The following is a 14,368-nucleotide window of genomic DNA, read 5'->3' as shown; positions in this document are numbered from 1 at the left end:
GAGAGAGATTGGCGCTTTTATTAAATCATCCTGCTTTCTGAGATCGAATCTTGCCAAGCTAAACTTCATCTTATTTTAGATGCACAGATAAAGAGCTTAGGTGTGGACTGGTTTGCATGAAATGGCAGTGACTTTCCCTACCTGCCTGTCTGGAAAACATCCTTGCCCACGGCGGGCCAGGGAGACATTCCAAAAACAGCTGGCTCTCCCACCCCCACCTCGACAGCCTGGGCGCCACAAGAGCCCTTTCCGACTCACGGGCTTCACATATTGTTCCGAAACGTTGCTGGGACTATTCTAACAATGTTTGTCGATCATTGTTTTGAGCATGGGCTAATCTTAATTTAGATTTTTTTTTTTTAACCCTTCCTAGATAAAAGGAGAGCACCAGACCCCATTATTAGCGTGGCTTTCTTCCATTCCTCCCTCGCTCCGTTTCTCCATGTTAAAAGTTTTGATAACTTATTAACATAAAACATACAATCGGCTGAAGTGGACACTGGTCCTCGGAAGGTTATGCCACGGTATCGGTAGTTAGTCCTTAAGATGCCACAAGGCTTTGTTTTTGTTAATACCTCTTGACATCTTGGCCTTTCCTCCAGTTTATTGCGTGGAACAGGGCTCCAAAAGGGTTCTAATCAGCTTTTTATCCCATCAAAAAATGAAGAAATTAATCATAAACAAGCAAACCACGGAGAAGTTCTCCTGCGGAAGACCCCGCTGAAACGAACAGGAGGTCCACAACAGCGCCATGTTCTTGCAAAGGTCCTGTTCGTTTTAATGGGGCCCGCGCAAGAGAACTTCCCGTAGATTTCGCACATTTTTTATCTGCATTAGGGCCCTCCGGCTCAGACGAGGTTGGGAAAGCTACTGGGCACACGGAAAAGACCTCTACAGTTTTGGCAAAGTGCCTTCATATATGTTGAACTCTTCCCTAAACTGAATTGTTCTGAACAGTTAGGACCGAAAAAGCGAGAGTCCTTCGCAATTCCGAAATTTGCTTCCACTATGGTCCAACTAAAAAAAAATTTTCTCATTTGTTCTGTCATTCTTCTTGTTTGGGCTCAACGTCCGTATTACTCCCAAAAGGCAAGATCCAGAACAGTTTACACGGGTCCGATAACCTGTTTGGTCCGATCTCTATACGTGGCAATTTCTGCAATTTGTTGCAGGCCACATTTTGCCCAAGGAACAGCTTTTTCTGATCGCTGTGGATGTGGTCTGGTTCACAACTAGACACAGCATGACTGCAATATCAATCGGTGGCTTGCGTGTCTGAATGAGGTGTCCCAGATCGAACAACCCAAAACTTTCACCTCGCTTCAGACATACACTGCGCTTCTCAGTGGAGTCAGCTTCCACATTCGGTTCCGAATTGTATGCAACCCAATCTGAGGCACGTCTATCGGGTTCCTTGGGGCTTATTTCCAGGTAACTGGTTGAAGGCTAAGTGATGTACATGAGTGTGTTGTAAACCGACCTCTCAGATCATAGCCAAGTTTACGTGGGAGTAAGTACTAGTAATTTGAAGAAGGAAGTACCACTGTGTTCGATAGAACTTACTCCTTAGTAAGGATTACAGCCTCACATAAATGTGAGTTTAAAAGTACTCGAATTATTTACCAGTGGAACAATAATTCTAAAATTAATGTTCTGTCTTTAAACTAATCCGACAGAATGTTCAATATTTTTTTATTTTATTTTCAGACATCCCATTCAATTATAATTTCACACACTTTCTCCTTTCAAAAGTTATTTGTAGCTGGTATTTTTGTCTCTTCTCCCCACCCACCTTCCTTTAAGCCTTATAGTTTAAGGCAACTGGATGTAACTGTTTTTCAGCCCCAAAGGACAGCACGGTTAAGAAAGGGGGAAAACTCTTCATATGTTCATAACCGTAAGAAAAATGATTCAGGAAGCCGTCTTGGTCCAAATAAAGTTAGGTCGTCGTCATAAAGGCATAATAATACAAGAAAAATAAAATTCCTTTCCCCAGCAAATGGCTAAACTACGTTTTGTCCAAATGTTTATTTAAGATAGTAAATACAATAAAGTGGGAAGGGAGGTGGGAAAGAAGGACTGTATGAATTTCATACAACCCGATGCTTTGTACAGTTAAATCGACATACTTGGATTACAATGCAATCCAACTCAAGAAGAAAATTCCATTGAGTTCAATAGGGCTAACACCCAGGCAAATGGGCATAGGATTTCGGCCTTACAGAACAATCATATGCAAGTTTATTCGGAAGTAAGTCCCACTGGGTTCAATGGGACTTACTCCCAGGTAAGTGTGCCTAGGATTTCAGTTTGAAAGTACTTACAGCCCGATTCCTGCGCAGGGTTGTTCGGAACCAGCCCCAAGGTACTTGAGCCTTCCGCTCAGGCAACTGTGCGGTCTCATACTTATTACAGCCCAACCCAAATGTCTTTCATCGGAAAGAGGGATACCACTGGTGACAGGCAACTTTCAGGGCCTGCTCTTGGAATTACGCAGAAAGACCGCCCCCTCCCCCCCCCCCGCGTAGTTTAAGGGCATGACTGCCTGCGCCTTCGCTCCCTCTTCCCTTCGCCTTTCCTAACTGGCGCCCTTACCCGCAAGTAGCACCCACTGAGTTCAATGGGGTTTAGTTCCGAGTAAGAATATTTAGGCGTTCAGCCTTAAAGCGTTAATTTATACAAGTGATTTTATTCATTCTTCTTTAAATCTGGATCTTAAACACAACCCGGTCACGGTTCAAATAATGTTAGTGCCGCTTAGCCTAACCCGGTCCCGCTAAAACAAGAAAGTCTACTAACTTTAAGTCCGATCGATTCCCATACTCCTCAGATCCCACGTATAGAACGATCCTGCGCATTCTTACTCGGAACTAAATCTCACAAGGTCCAATGGGTCTGAGTACTGCATAGGATTCTTCCAATGGTCACGATCCAGCCAAAGGTAGGCATTTAAAATCCCACTGGTTTTAAATGAGAGAGATGTAAGGCTCTTTCCTGGAAGTCCCATTGAACTTAACGAGGGTTGGTTCTGAGTAGATATACAGGTTTGCATTGTCCAGGGCTTGCTTTCTCATTTAAATCGATTGAACTGAAAAGCGACTAACTTTGGCTGGATCATGGTCTTTTAGTTCGAAGTTTAATTTAAATGCCCGTTACCTGGTTCTAAAGATTCAGTTTGACCCTCGAAGACATCAAACCATTTGTATTAATGGGACTGTCTTCCCACCCTCGACATATTTACTTAGAAGTAAATGTTTTTATTCTGAATTTGGAGAAAATTAGGGTAGATTAGAAATATTAATGTATTTTGATTGTGGGTGCATCCGACTCATTCCCAAGAACAGGTTTATTTTGAATTCATTACCTAAAAATACGCTAAGGTTGTTGTCCTATACACACTTACCTGCGTGAGTTAGGGACTTACTCAATGGGACTTACTTCTGAGTAGACGTTATAGGATTGGGCAGTAAGGCTGCAATCCTTTACCCTTTTACTTGGGAATAAGCCCCATTAAACTCAATGGGACTTACTTTTGAGTAGGCATATATAGGATTGCACTATAAAAGCACATTCCAAGGGGAAATCCTTCTGTGTACACTCCATTGAAGTGAGTAGGAGCTGCGCAACTGCACGGGTTATGTTCTGAGATACTACACAGAAAACTCAGTGTCAGGGAGAAATGTTTGGGACTGTTGTAGTGCTCCCATTAAGAGTTCCAAACTGGGAACTTAAAGATTAGGGGGTACAGTCCACGTGGAAGTTCTCCTGAGCAAGCCCCATTAACATGAATGGGGGAGTCCCTTGCCCTGTTCATTTCAGTGGTGCTTCCACAGGAGAACTTTCAGGTGCATTGTGCCCTGTTTAAGGTTAATAAAATAAATCATATAAATCAATGCCTATGTCCTCCATTTAAAAACACACACACACCCCTTCACCTTCCTGCCAGTTCATTTATATAGGTTTTAAACATCTTTCTTCTCTACAGTTGTAACACAAATTAAGGCCAGATTCTGGCTGCTGTGAGTTTCTAATTTATCATACTCATCTCATTTCTGAGATTCCCTTTATTTGCATGAATTAAACAGATTTCGATCAGATTTCGATCCAGGCTTCATTTTATTCAATTTGTTTTCAATTTGAGGTTTTCAAAACGATCAATGAAAGCCTACTAACTTATTAAAGAGCCCCCCCACACACACACACACAAAAGAAATGGAACTACATACAATTTAGTTGAAAATAATCGCTTTGCTTTTTCTGACCAAATGAGAAAAATAGTTATTATTGACAAAGTCCTGATTAGAGGCGAGTTCATTATTAGGAATGGTGTGTTAAGAATGAATCCTCCCGTTCTTTAGAAACAAGAAAGGAAGGAAGCAGTTGTTGATGATGATGATGAAAAACACCACCTCCAAGCCCATAAAATGACTAGCAACATTTTGTAAAAGCAATTTTCTGGGTTTTGTTAGAAGCTGCAATTGGCTTTGGCTGCAATCCTGCCTACCTTCTAGACTGTCTAAATCCTGCTGAGCTCAACAGAGGTTTAAACAGCCAAACTGTTCTTAGGATGTCAGCCTCCTGTGGCTTAGAAGTTAGTTCATATTTGTACAAATTCTTCTTGGAGTACAAACCTGAGTAAGAAATAATGTAATCCCCCCCGCTTCATCTCTCTCTCCCTCACGCTTTTTTGGGGGGAGGGTCCTCTTTTTATATTTATTTTTTAGTCTGTTAACTGTTTTTTTTCTCCAGTTAAATGGATAAAAGAATTCCACCATTTCTGTCGTCCTGCCAAGTTTTATCACTTCTTTTGGTTTTTAAAGAGGTCACCCAGTAATGCAGTATTATTTATTTATTTTACAAACGTGGACATTCAAATGAAATTAGGGGGGCACTCTCCGGGGAAGTTTATCCGTGTTCTTACTCAGATCCTATTCATTTCAATGGGCCGTGCACGGGAGAACTTCTTGCTGTATTGTACCTTTTATACAAACGCCATAAGCATGTAGCATTACATTTGATGGGGACCCTCTGTCCATAATTTCATCAGTCCGTTTCACTGGAACAGCCGTAGTTCGATGGTGGTGATGGTGGGTTCTTTCTGTTTTTACAATTGGTGGGGTAGTATTACTGGGATTTTGCCAGCAATACGTCCAAATAATACTTAACAATAAAAACGTTTCTTTCTTTTAAACCTCAGCGTGCAAGTTCAAAAAGTTTTCTTAAAAATATCCTTACTGGGTATAATAATACAAGTGGCCCCTCCTCCCTCCCATGTGCGTGTCGCTCCTTCTCTTTTGTGAAAACGGCAGATAATGTCGCCCGTCGACCGTGACTTACAATTCAATTAGGTCTCCATCAGTAATAATGGGATTGCACTTAAGGGGCTCCCTTATAAAATTATTAGTGGTATTATTATTAGTATCCCCCCCCCCCTCCACCGTTCCACCCACCCACCCAGGATAAGTTGCACTTCAGAAGACTGGTTGATCTGGGTCGGCTGCCTTTGTCAGATATGTACAAACCCCGCGCCGACCGAATTCTGGAACTCCCCCAAGCCATTTCGGGAACTGTCTCCACCAGCTTCCTCCGAGAAAGCCTCGCTGCTGGTTTTCTCCTCGTCTTTCTCCGTTCCCCCCACGCGGGAGCAGATGGCAAATTGCGTGAGCGAAGAGCCTGCGGGCCAGCAACTGAGCCCCCAACTCCGCGTTGAGCCGATGCACCCCCCCCCCGCCCCCGTTGCGTCGTAGCGCCTCTGCCTGGGCTTGTGGCCTGAGGGAGACCCTGGCGCAAGCGAGGCGGGTTCCCAGGGGGCGGCCCGGCCCGGCCCGGCCCCTCCGCCCTGCCCCGCTAACCCCGCCGGGCCAGTCTGGTCGCTGCCGGGGGCTCCCAGCCGAGGGCGGCCCCGGAGGCGAGGGGGCTGCGAGTCCCGCGGCGGGCGGGCGGGCGGGCGGCGTCTCGGCAGGCGCCGGGCGCGAGCGAGCGAGCGAGCGAGGGCGCTCCGGGCGGGGCTTATTGCCAGGTCCGGCCGTAGAGCAAGCTGGCGTTCACCATGCCGCCGTTGTAATCGACGGCGACCGAGTCCATCTGCGCCAGCGAGCCCACCTGGCTGTGGAGCGGAGGGGGGCTCGGGGACATCTCGCCCAGGTCCGGCGCCGGGCCCACCGGCTGCTGCGGGTGCGGGTGCTGGCCGGCGCCGCCTCCCGCCCCGCTGCCCCCGGGGGCTTGTCCGGCGGGCTGGCCGACGGCGGCCGCGCTGTGCGGGCAGGGCTTGCCGTCCTTGACCAAGACCGGCACGGCCACGCGCCGCGGGGAAGCCGCTTGGGGCGGCGGCGGCGGCGGCGGCGGCGGCTGGCACAGGCTGGAGCCCTCGGGCGGCGGCGGCGGCGGCAGCTGCTGCGCTGCCTTGTCCTTGGCTTGCCGCTTCATCTTGTAGCGGTGGTTCTGGAACCAGATCTTCACCTGGGTGGGCGTGAGGTGGATCAGGCTGGCCAGGTGCTCCCGCTCGGGCGCCGACAGGTACTTCTGCTGCTTGAAGCGCCGCTCCAGCTCGTAGACCTGCGCCTGGGAGAAAAGCACCCTCCTCTTCCTCCGCGGCGTGGCGTGGAGCCCGGGGGCCATGGACTTGGCAGCCTCCGCGATTCCTGACAGAGCCCCCATGCCGGCCATGTTCATGCCCCCCGACGGGCCCATCAGCCTGGAAACTGAAAATACACACAGTGCGGGTTAAGAGAGGGCCAGGATGCAGGGCAGAGGGGGCATCTTGGAGGTAGCGGACAGGGGCGGGAATCGTCATTACCCTGATTATATTGAGAAGATCGCTTAGGAAGCCTTAATCTCTCTGCGTCTGAAAGAGCAAATGCCTCCTCTCCCTCGCCCTCTAGCCCTGGGACGTCAGGAGTGCCTCTGAACACGTCCAAAGTGCTTTCCCCCTCCCACGGCAGAATTAGAATTGACCCACATCTTTCAGGCGACCAGGTCGCTTCGGAAGACGCTCCTCCTAGGACAGGAGCCTAGAGGACGCCCTTCAGAGCCCCTCACGCCCCCCACCCCCTCCAGCCCGCGCCCGCGCCCGCCTCTCCTCTCCTCGCTTACTCGTGGGGTAGCGGGGATCCGCGTTGGCTCCGTACCACCCGGAGGCGGCCGCGCTGCTGCGCACGCTGTCAGAATAGGGCGCCAGGTCACCCACGTTGCCCAGCCCGCCGTTGCAGTAGCCTGCCACGGAGCCGTGGGCGAACTGCGAGACCCCCGCGTGCGCCATGGGATGGTAGGCGGCGGAGTTGTGGCCGGCCATGGGGTGCTGCTGCTGCGGCGGGAGGGCCGAGCCCTGGGGCTGCCGGTAGGCGGCGGCGCCCACGCCCAGAGGGGCGCCCAGGCTGCCCTCCATGGCGCCGAACTTCTTGTAGGTCTCCTCCATGGGGCTCAGGATGTCGGAGACTGAGAAGGGCGTCGTGTGCTTGGGGCTGAGCGACATGGCTCGCCGGGCGGCCCCGTGGCTCCCTCTCGCTCGCCCGGCGGACGCGGCGGCTGAGTCCAGAGGAAAAGGGCGCCGAGCGCCGCCGCCGCCGCCGCTACGCGGGAGCCCGGCCGGAGGAGGAGGAGGGGGCGGCGGCGGCGGCGGCGCGCCAGCCCTCCCTCCGCTCTCTTCTGGCTGGGGTTTATTTTAGTCCGGCGGCACCAGGTTTACGACAGACACCGGCGGGGCGGAGCCACAACCGCGGCCGCCTCAGCACCCGCGCGCTCCTCGCTCGCTCCCTCAGCCCCCGCCAGCGTGGGGGGGAGGGACGGAGGGCCCCCCATAGCCAATGAGAGGCGCACCTTCACCTGCTCCAAACCCTGGCAGCCCCCGGCCCCGCAGCCCCCAGAGGCGAGACCCCCTCACGCCGCCACCTCAGCCGCCGCGGCGGGAGGCCAGGCCAGCAAGGGGGCTTCCCACAGCCCGCCAGTGAGGGACACCCACCCCCGTGTTTACCAAAGGCCTGCAGCTCCTCAGAGGCAGCGCTGCCCACTAGAAGGGTTCCCTCAGCTGCTCCCTCAGCCTCCTCTTCCCGCTTCGTGGCAGCCCCTCAGAGCTAGTCCCAGCGAGGGATCCCCAAAGCCCGCCGAACAGGGGCGGTCCTCTCCGGGCTCCGAAGGCCGGCAAACTCCAGCCCTCGGAGCCCCCGGGGCCCCCGGGCAGCCCCTCCGTCCCCCTTTGGCAACAGCCGCGCGCGCCAAAGCCAGCCGGTCGGGGGGCGGGCGCCCCCGCCTCCGCGCGCCTCGTCTGGCTCTCCATCGCCCTTGGGGCGCGCGCCAGGCCAGGGCGGTGCGAGCTTCTGGGCCGCCACTCGCCCCCGTGCACCTGTAGGTACCCGCCGCGCTTGGACTGCTCCAGGGCAGGCGCGGGGACATCCGGTTTGGACGGTCCAGAGACGGAGCGACAGAAATAGGCGGGGGGGGGGGGACGTCGCACGTCAGAGGACAAAGCCTTGCGCGCGGGAGATGGCAGCGCTGCCCAGCCCGGACGGGGGACTGCGACGCGAACCGAGAAAACGACAGCGGAAGCGCTTTGGACTCTCAGGGAAGCGCGGCATCGGTGCCACGGAGCGGTGATGAGTCCAAGGCAGGACTGCTCGGGCCAGTTAGTTGGAAGCGACCGGGGAGTCAGCCAGACCTCTTCCCCGAGTGTGAGAAGTGGGAAAAGGAAAGAGAGAAGCCAAGTGCTCTGTGGGAATCGAAGAACCGTGCCCCGGAAAGGGGCTACCCAAGAAGAAAGGAAACCGCCTCCGCGAAATCGGGGGAGACTGACTGAAGGGTGACAACACACTTGTGCAGACATGGTGCGCCGCAGGTTTGGTAAGGCGACGAAACCCGCGGGAGTAGGGCGCTCCCCGAGGGCACCCAGGAAAGGAGGGGTCTGAGTTCCTCGCTGCAGCCGTGTTGATCCCTGCAGTCCAGTCCGAAATCTCGAAGGAAAGAGAGCGTGCAAGCGCAGCGCTGGCTACAGTGGCGCCCTTTGGCAGGCAAGTCCCGTGGAAACGGGCAGGACTTGCTTCGGCCTCTGCTGCCGGTCTAGAGCAGCTTCCCTGACTCTCTGCCCTTCTGAGTAACCGATCTCAAACGCACGATCACTTGGGAGACTGCTCCACTGGCTTCAACGGGACTTTTGCCCCAAGGCCTGAATTTAGTCGGAGCCCGATGAAGAACACGAAGAGCAGCAGGTTTGCTTTCGCATGGAAGAACCTCGGCTAGCGTGGATGTCCTAGTTGCCTGAGGAAACGAATCGATTTCCACTAGCAAGCTGGGCTTACGTGTGCGTGTGCGCGTGTGCGTGTGTGTGAAAGCAGGAACGAGAACTCAGGCTGGCTGGCTGGCTGTTACCCGTGTGCCAGATCTGAACTCAGTGGGTCCCCTCCCGTCCTAGAGGGCTCAGGCCCTCCTTATGGATCTGTTCCCCACACCGTCTCCCCCGTCCCAGATCGGGGTTGATCCAAGTGCTGTGTCTCCTTCAAGTGTTTGGACGACGGCTCTTGTCTCTGGGAGAAACCCAGAGCTCTCCAAAAACGATCTCCATTTTGAGCCCAACTACAACTAGGAACTCCCACCCACCAGCAGCCTCTGTCTTTTGCTTGAGAAGGTGACCCCGAGGCAAAGCCAGGCGGGAATTTGGACTCGGGGCCTGACAGTTGAAGTTCTTGGAAGGTTGTTTGTTCGTTATGTTTTGGGATTTGGACTCGCCCGTGCCACCCTTCTGGACACCCAGGACTTCCACAACACACGTCGCATCTATCAGATTCCCGCGAGTATCTTGTTATCCCTGAACAGAGAGTAAAAGCAGGACTGAAGACCTGCTTCAGGACTGAAGACCTGAAGCAGGACTGCTTCAGCAGGACTGAAGACCTGCACCGACTGAAGGCGGTGGGAGTGGGAGCGGCGAGGTTAGTGACTGCCCTGATCCGCGCTCCAGTTTATCAAGATGGATCTACTGACCATGTGGAGAAGACCCATCTGTTCCCAGCCGCCACGGATTTAAAGTCGTGTAGGATCACGTTCCGGGAGAAAGAGAGAGAGAGGGCAAGAAGGGCTAGCGGTGGTTCGGGAGAACCACTCTAAGCTACAAGCGTGAAAAAATATAGGACACATAAGTAACTAAATACAACGAAATACCCCTAGAATGCTGTCAAAGATGGGGACAGACATTACTTAATCTGAAAACGAAAGGTGCGGGGAGTCAGGGCGTTGGTGAAAATTCTGCTGCCTGATCTGAAATGAAGCCTCGAGCCTTAATTCTAAATGGGACTGCAACTGCTACAGAGGTGAAGAAATAGCATTCTGTACAAGATCAGAGTACATGTCTTTTTATTACCATCTTGCCTGACGATGTTCTGGAGAACTCGAAAGCTTGCACGGTGTTTTGTGACATTTGAGTTGTTCTAATAAAGACATTACGGTGAAATGGACCTTGGAAATTTCTTTTCAAATATCGTTATTATATAACACTCCCATTAAAAGGGGAGCATGGCCAAGGATGGGAAGGCCTGATGATAAATGGGCATAACCAACGGAGGGGTAGCCGTCTGCCTACAACACCAGTAGTATGTATGTTTGAATGCTACCACCATTGGAAGTCGTTTTCAGAAGGGCTGGGCAGCGGTCAAGTGGACCAGCCTGAGCACCCATTTTGCCCACTCGTACCCAAAGGCACTCGGTTGGACCTCGGAATGGATATGCTTACCATCGCGCTGAACGGCATCTGTTCTCAGAAAGGGCAGGTGTCAACCTGTGCTCGGCCTATAGCACTTGAGACTGCATCTGGGGGCTCTCATGATTGAATGTTCTGTCATACATTTTTTAAAAATCCACGCAGATAGAAAAGTAGCGTGTCGGGGAGAACCGTTTTAGCCCGGCCTTCTTCCTGCCAGGCTTGCGTTCCCTGTGTTGGAATCTGTCTAATGGGGACGCATTCCATTACGTGTATCGGAAGTGGCACAGCCCGCACACGGAAACATCTGCTGTTTGGAAGTGTACCACAACAAAAGAACTAGGCCTATCTTTCCCGAGACTCCCATGAGACAAAGGGCAGTACGATCTAGTCAGTTAAGCACTTCTGAGGCAAGCTAGAGGGAATTTTAAAAGGTTAGTAGCTGTTAAGTCCCATAGATTTAAATGGGAGAGTTAAACTCATGCTTAAATCTTTCCCACTGAAAGCAGTACAACTTAAATGGCTTAGTTTTGGCTGAATCCGGCTTTATAGTGTGAAGTTACTGATGTGAGGGATTTTAGCTGTGGTGGTTTTAACTAAATGCAGGATTGTAGCTAGCTTGGATATTATGTGTGTGTTGTGCCTATGGTGGCGATGATATTCGGAAACAGGAGGCAGGTGAGTAGCGTTTTGTTCAGAAATGAAAAGGGAGCCCACCTCAGAAGCGTTTTGCGTGTGCCTTAAATATATCAAGAAACAATCCCACAAAGAAAGCCGCTCTCAGATAAAGGGTGCTTGTGATATATGCTCTCCCGATCATGACAGGACGCTGTTTGGGCGCCTGATGAAGACACCGGCCACAGCCGTCCATTACTTGCTCCTCGATCTAGTGTATGTCTTGGGTTAGCTCGCCTTTTCCCACCCTGGTGCCCTCCAGATGTTTTGGCCTTCAACTACCATCAGCTCCAGCCGGCATGGCCAATGGTCAGGGATGATGGGAGTCCTAGTTCAAAGCCGCTGGAGGGCACTAGGTTAGGGAAGGTCGGGTTAGCCTTACCCTTAAAATCCATTCGCTTGAAAGGAGGTCTCAACATTTTCAGAGGAACTTCGTCTCGGCAAGATTGCGAGTTGTTTTATTTCATGTGTAACATTTCTCAATCGCGTTTCCAAAATTGCTCAGACCCTCTTACAAAAACAAACAAACAAACAAACAAACAAACAGTTAAAAGCACCGCGATTGAAACCCCTTTCCTAAAAGAAGGTCCCCCCCCCCCGAAATAAATGGGAGGTGCCAACGTGACTCTCTGCTCGATTGTGCCGGTGTACTGTCGCTTTTCCGGGGCTAATGCATCGTCTTTGAATGAAATTGTACTTCGAAGGGCGGGTCGCCTACCCCATCACCGGCTCTTGCAAGCCGCCTCCTTCCCTAATCTAAACAACTTGAACATGATCCAGCCAGAATCAAGCACTTACCCGCCCTTCTGATGTCACACTGAAGCCAGCGAGCCTGAAAAGGGCTCCACTTTTGCTAGATCGGGGCCCTTGTTAGCGGTTCGGAGGAAAGCGACGTGGCCGCAGCGCGGATGTTCTCGCAGCTGAACCGAGAACGTTTCGCTTTGGCTTTTTGGCCTGAGACTAGACAATCCAGCACACAATAAGTGATAAAGGAAGCTGGCTTTGTTGTTTAAAATCCGGGGCCACCTTCTGTGCAGCTGTGATCCAGAGCACAATAACTTGGAGCTGGAAGCGACTTTAGCGGAAACTTCCATGCGGCGGTAGGGCGTGGGATGATCCACCCAAGGAAAAGCCTCGGCAACGTATAAATGGAACCTTACTCCTGAGAAGACGCCACATGCATTTCTCAGAGAAGCGCGATTAATCAATATCATAAATAGGCCTGCCTATTCAGAGAAAACTCCCTGGAAAAGTCCCTGATGCTGGGAAAGACTGAAGGCAAAAGGAGAAGGGGACGGCAGAGGATGAGATGGCTAGATAGCATCACGGATGCAATGAATATGAACTTGAGCACACTCCAGGAGAGAGCGCAGGACAGGAAGGCCTGGCGTGCTATGGTCCATGGGGTCACGAAGAGTCGGACACGACTGAACGACTGAACAACAACAATTCAGAGAGTCCAGATTAAAAGTTCCACTTTAGGGAAAATTAAAACGGAAAGAGGCAGCAGGGGATGTATTCAGCAGTGTATTTGTTTATGCTAGAGGGTAGTTGTTTTCCTGCTTCTTCCCCCCACTAATTATAGCCAGGCCCTTTTTAGGGGTGAGCACAGGGGGCAACTGCCTTGGGGGCCTCACACATGGAGCGGGGACATAGCCAGGCATCTCAGCATTGCTGCCAAATCCCCCCACCCCCATCTCAATAACTTGAGGTCCATAAACGTAATGGGAAATTTCACCAAACTCTGCTATTGGGCAGTAATGTCCTTTTGCTACTAATTAAGGAAATGAAACACACTTTAGAAACACACATTGTAGTTGGTGGCTAGTCCGGGGAGGCTGGTGTCTCTTATTTTGGTGGGACTGTGAATCCATTCTGGGTTTCAGTCAGAACCAGCCAGAACCAGGAGCTATCCAATGTGCTGAACCTATTTTGGGGTTAGGGGTCAGCACTTTGGATAGCTCCTTTAGAGTTCTGGCTGGTTCCGACTGAAACCCAGAATGGATTCACTGCCCCACCGAAATTGGAGCCACCAGCCTCCACTGTGGCTAGTTCATCACTAATGAGACTTGGGGGGTCTTCTAGGTGAGCACAGTGTCCCAGGGGTGGCTCTAGGGGGGGAGCACTCCCCAGAAAAGTAGATCTCCCCACCCACCTTCCCACCCTTATTTCTGGACCCCTGTGGTTACTTGAAGGAAAGGAATTTTCACCTCCTTGTATTTTTTCTTATCTATCTGCCTATCTGTCTATCTGGCCAGTGCCCTGTGCCCCCAACAGCCTGCGATGAGAAGATAACTTTGGAGCTGGAAGGTTACTCATCATATGCTCCCTTCCTCAGAAGCTCTATGCAAGTATTGAGCCTGCTTAAGTGAGGGCTAAAAGTGGGGAGGGAACATGGGCTCACAAGCCCTGTCCCCAGTGTTCCTGTCCTCACTGCTCAGTCATGTTGAGGGGAAGCGACTGAAGGAGCCTTCTAGTTGCATTCACTTGAATACCTCCATACAATCAGGAACCCTAATAAGACAGGTTTTATCACACAAATTGTGAATAACTGATTGCATGTTCCAGCTATGACACTAGAAGCCCCTTTGCATAGACAGTATTTACATGTGTGCATGAACAATGCCAGTGTTAGGTGTAAAATGTAAGGAAAAATGGGGAAAGTTTCATAAGTAGCCTAAACTTTATGTAGTCTGGAACAAGAATCATTTGTGCATGTTGCTAATGCAGATATAAAACTGTGAGGTCTAAAGAAACCAGAAGTAAATTTCTTCATCAATGTGGAGATAAAGGGAAAAAGAGAGTACCATCTGTGCAATGGATTTAACTCCCCCCCTTGTATTAACACACTGTATTTAGCAATAACTCATAGTGCAATCTTGTGGCACATATTTAAGAAAGTTAAACTGGTTTAATAGTTATTCCCTCTCTGCAAGGAATCCTGGGAAGTATAATTCTATGAGAGATCCAGGGATCTCAAAGAGAGAATTCTCACCCTCACCAAACTACAGTTCC

The 14,368-nt window shown here is 51.2% G+C and overlaps 1 protein-coding gene across 1 annotated transcript; it reads right to left on the bottom strand.

The window, feature by feature from the left end:
• Positions 1-5,861: 5,861 nt before the first annotated feature.
• On the bottom strand, positions 5,862-7,474 carry NKX2-4 (NK2 homeobox 4). Its single transcript, XM_084848165.1, has 2 exons — positions 7,093-7,474; positions 5,862-6,701 (listed from the first exon to the last, which is right to left on the bottom strand). Exons 1-2 carry the CDS (start codon positions 7,469-7,471, stop codon positions 6,010-6,012), a joined length of 1,071 nt encoding a protein of 356 aa, XP_084704291.1. The 5' UTR covers positions 7,472-7,474; the 3' UTR covers positions 5,862-6,009.
• Between the last annotated feature and the right edge of the window lie 6,894 nt (positions 7,475-14,368).

Source organism: Heloderma suspectum, chromosome 4, assembly GCF_057233095.1.
Source record: "Heloderma suspectum isolate Gila_16-S chromosome 4, 16-S_ref, whole genome shotgun sequence".
Taxonomy (NCBI): Eukaryota; Metazoa; Chordata; class Lepidosauria; order Squamata; family Helodermatidae; genus Heloderma; species Heloderma suspectum.
This window is presented reverse-complemented; position numbering and strand designations above follow the sequence as displayed.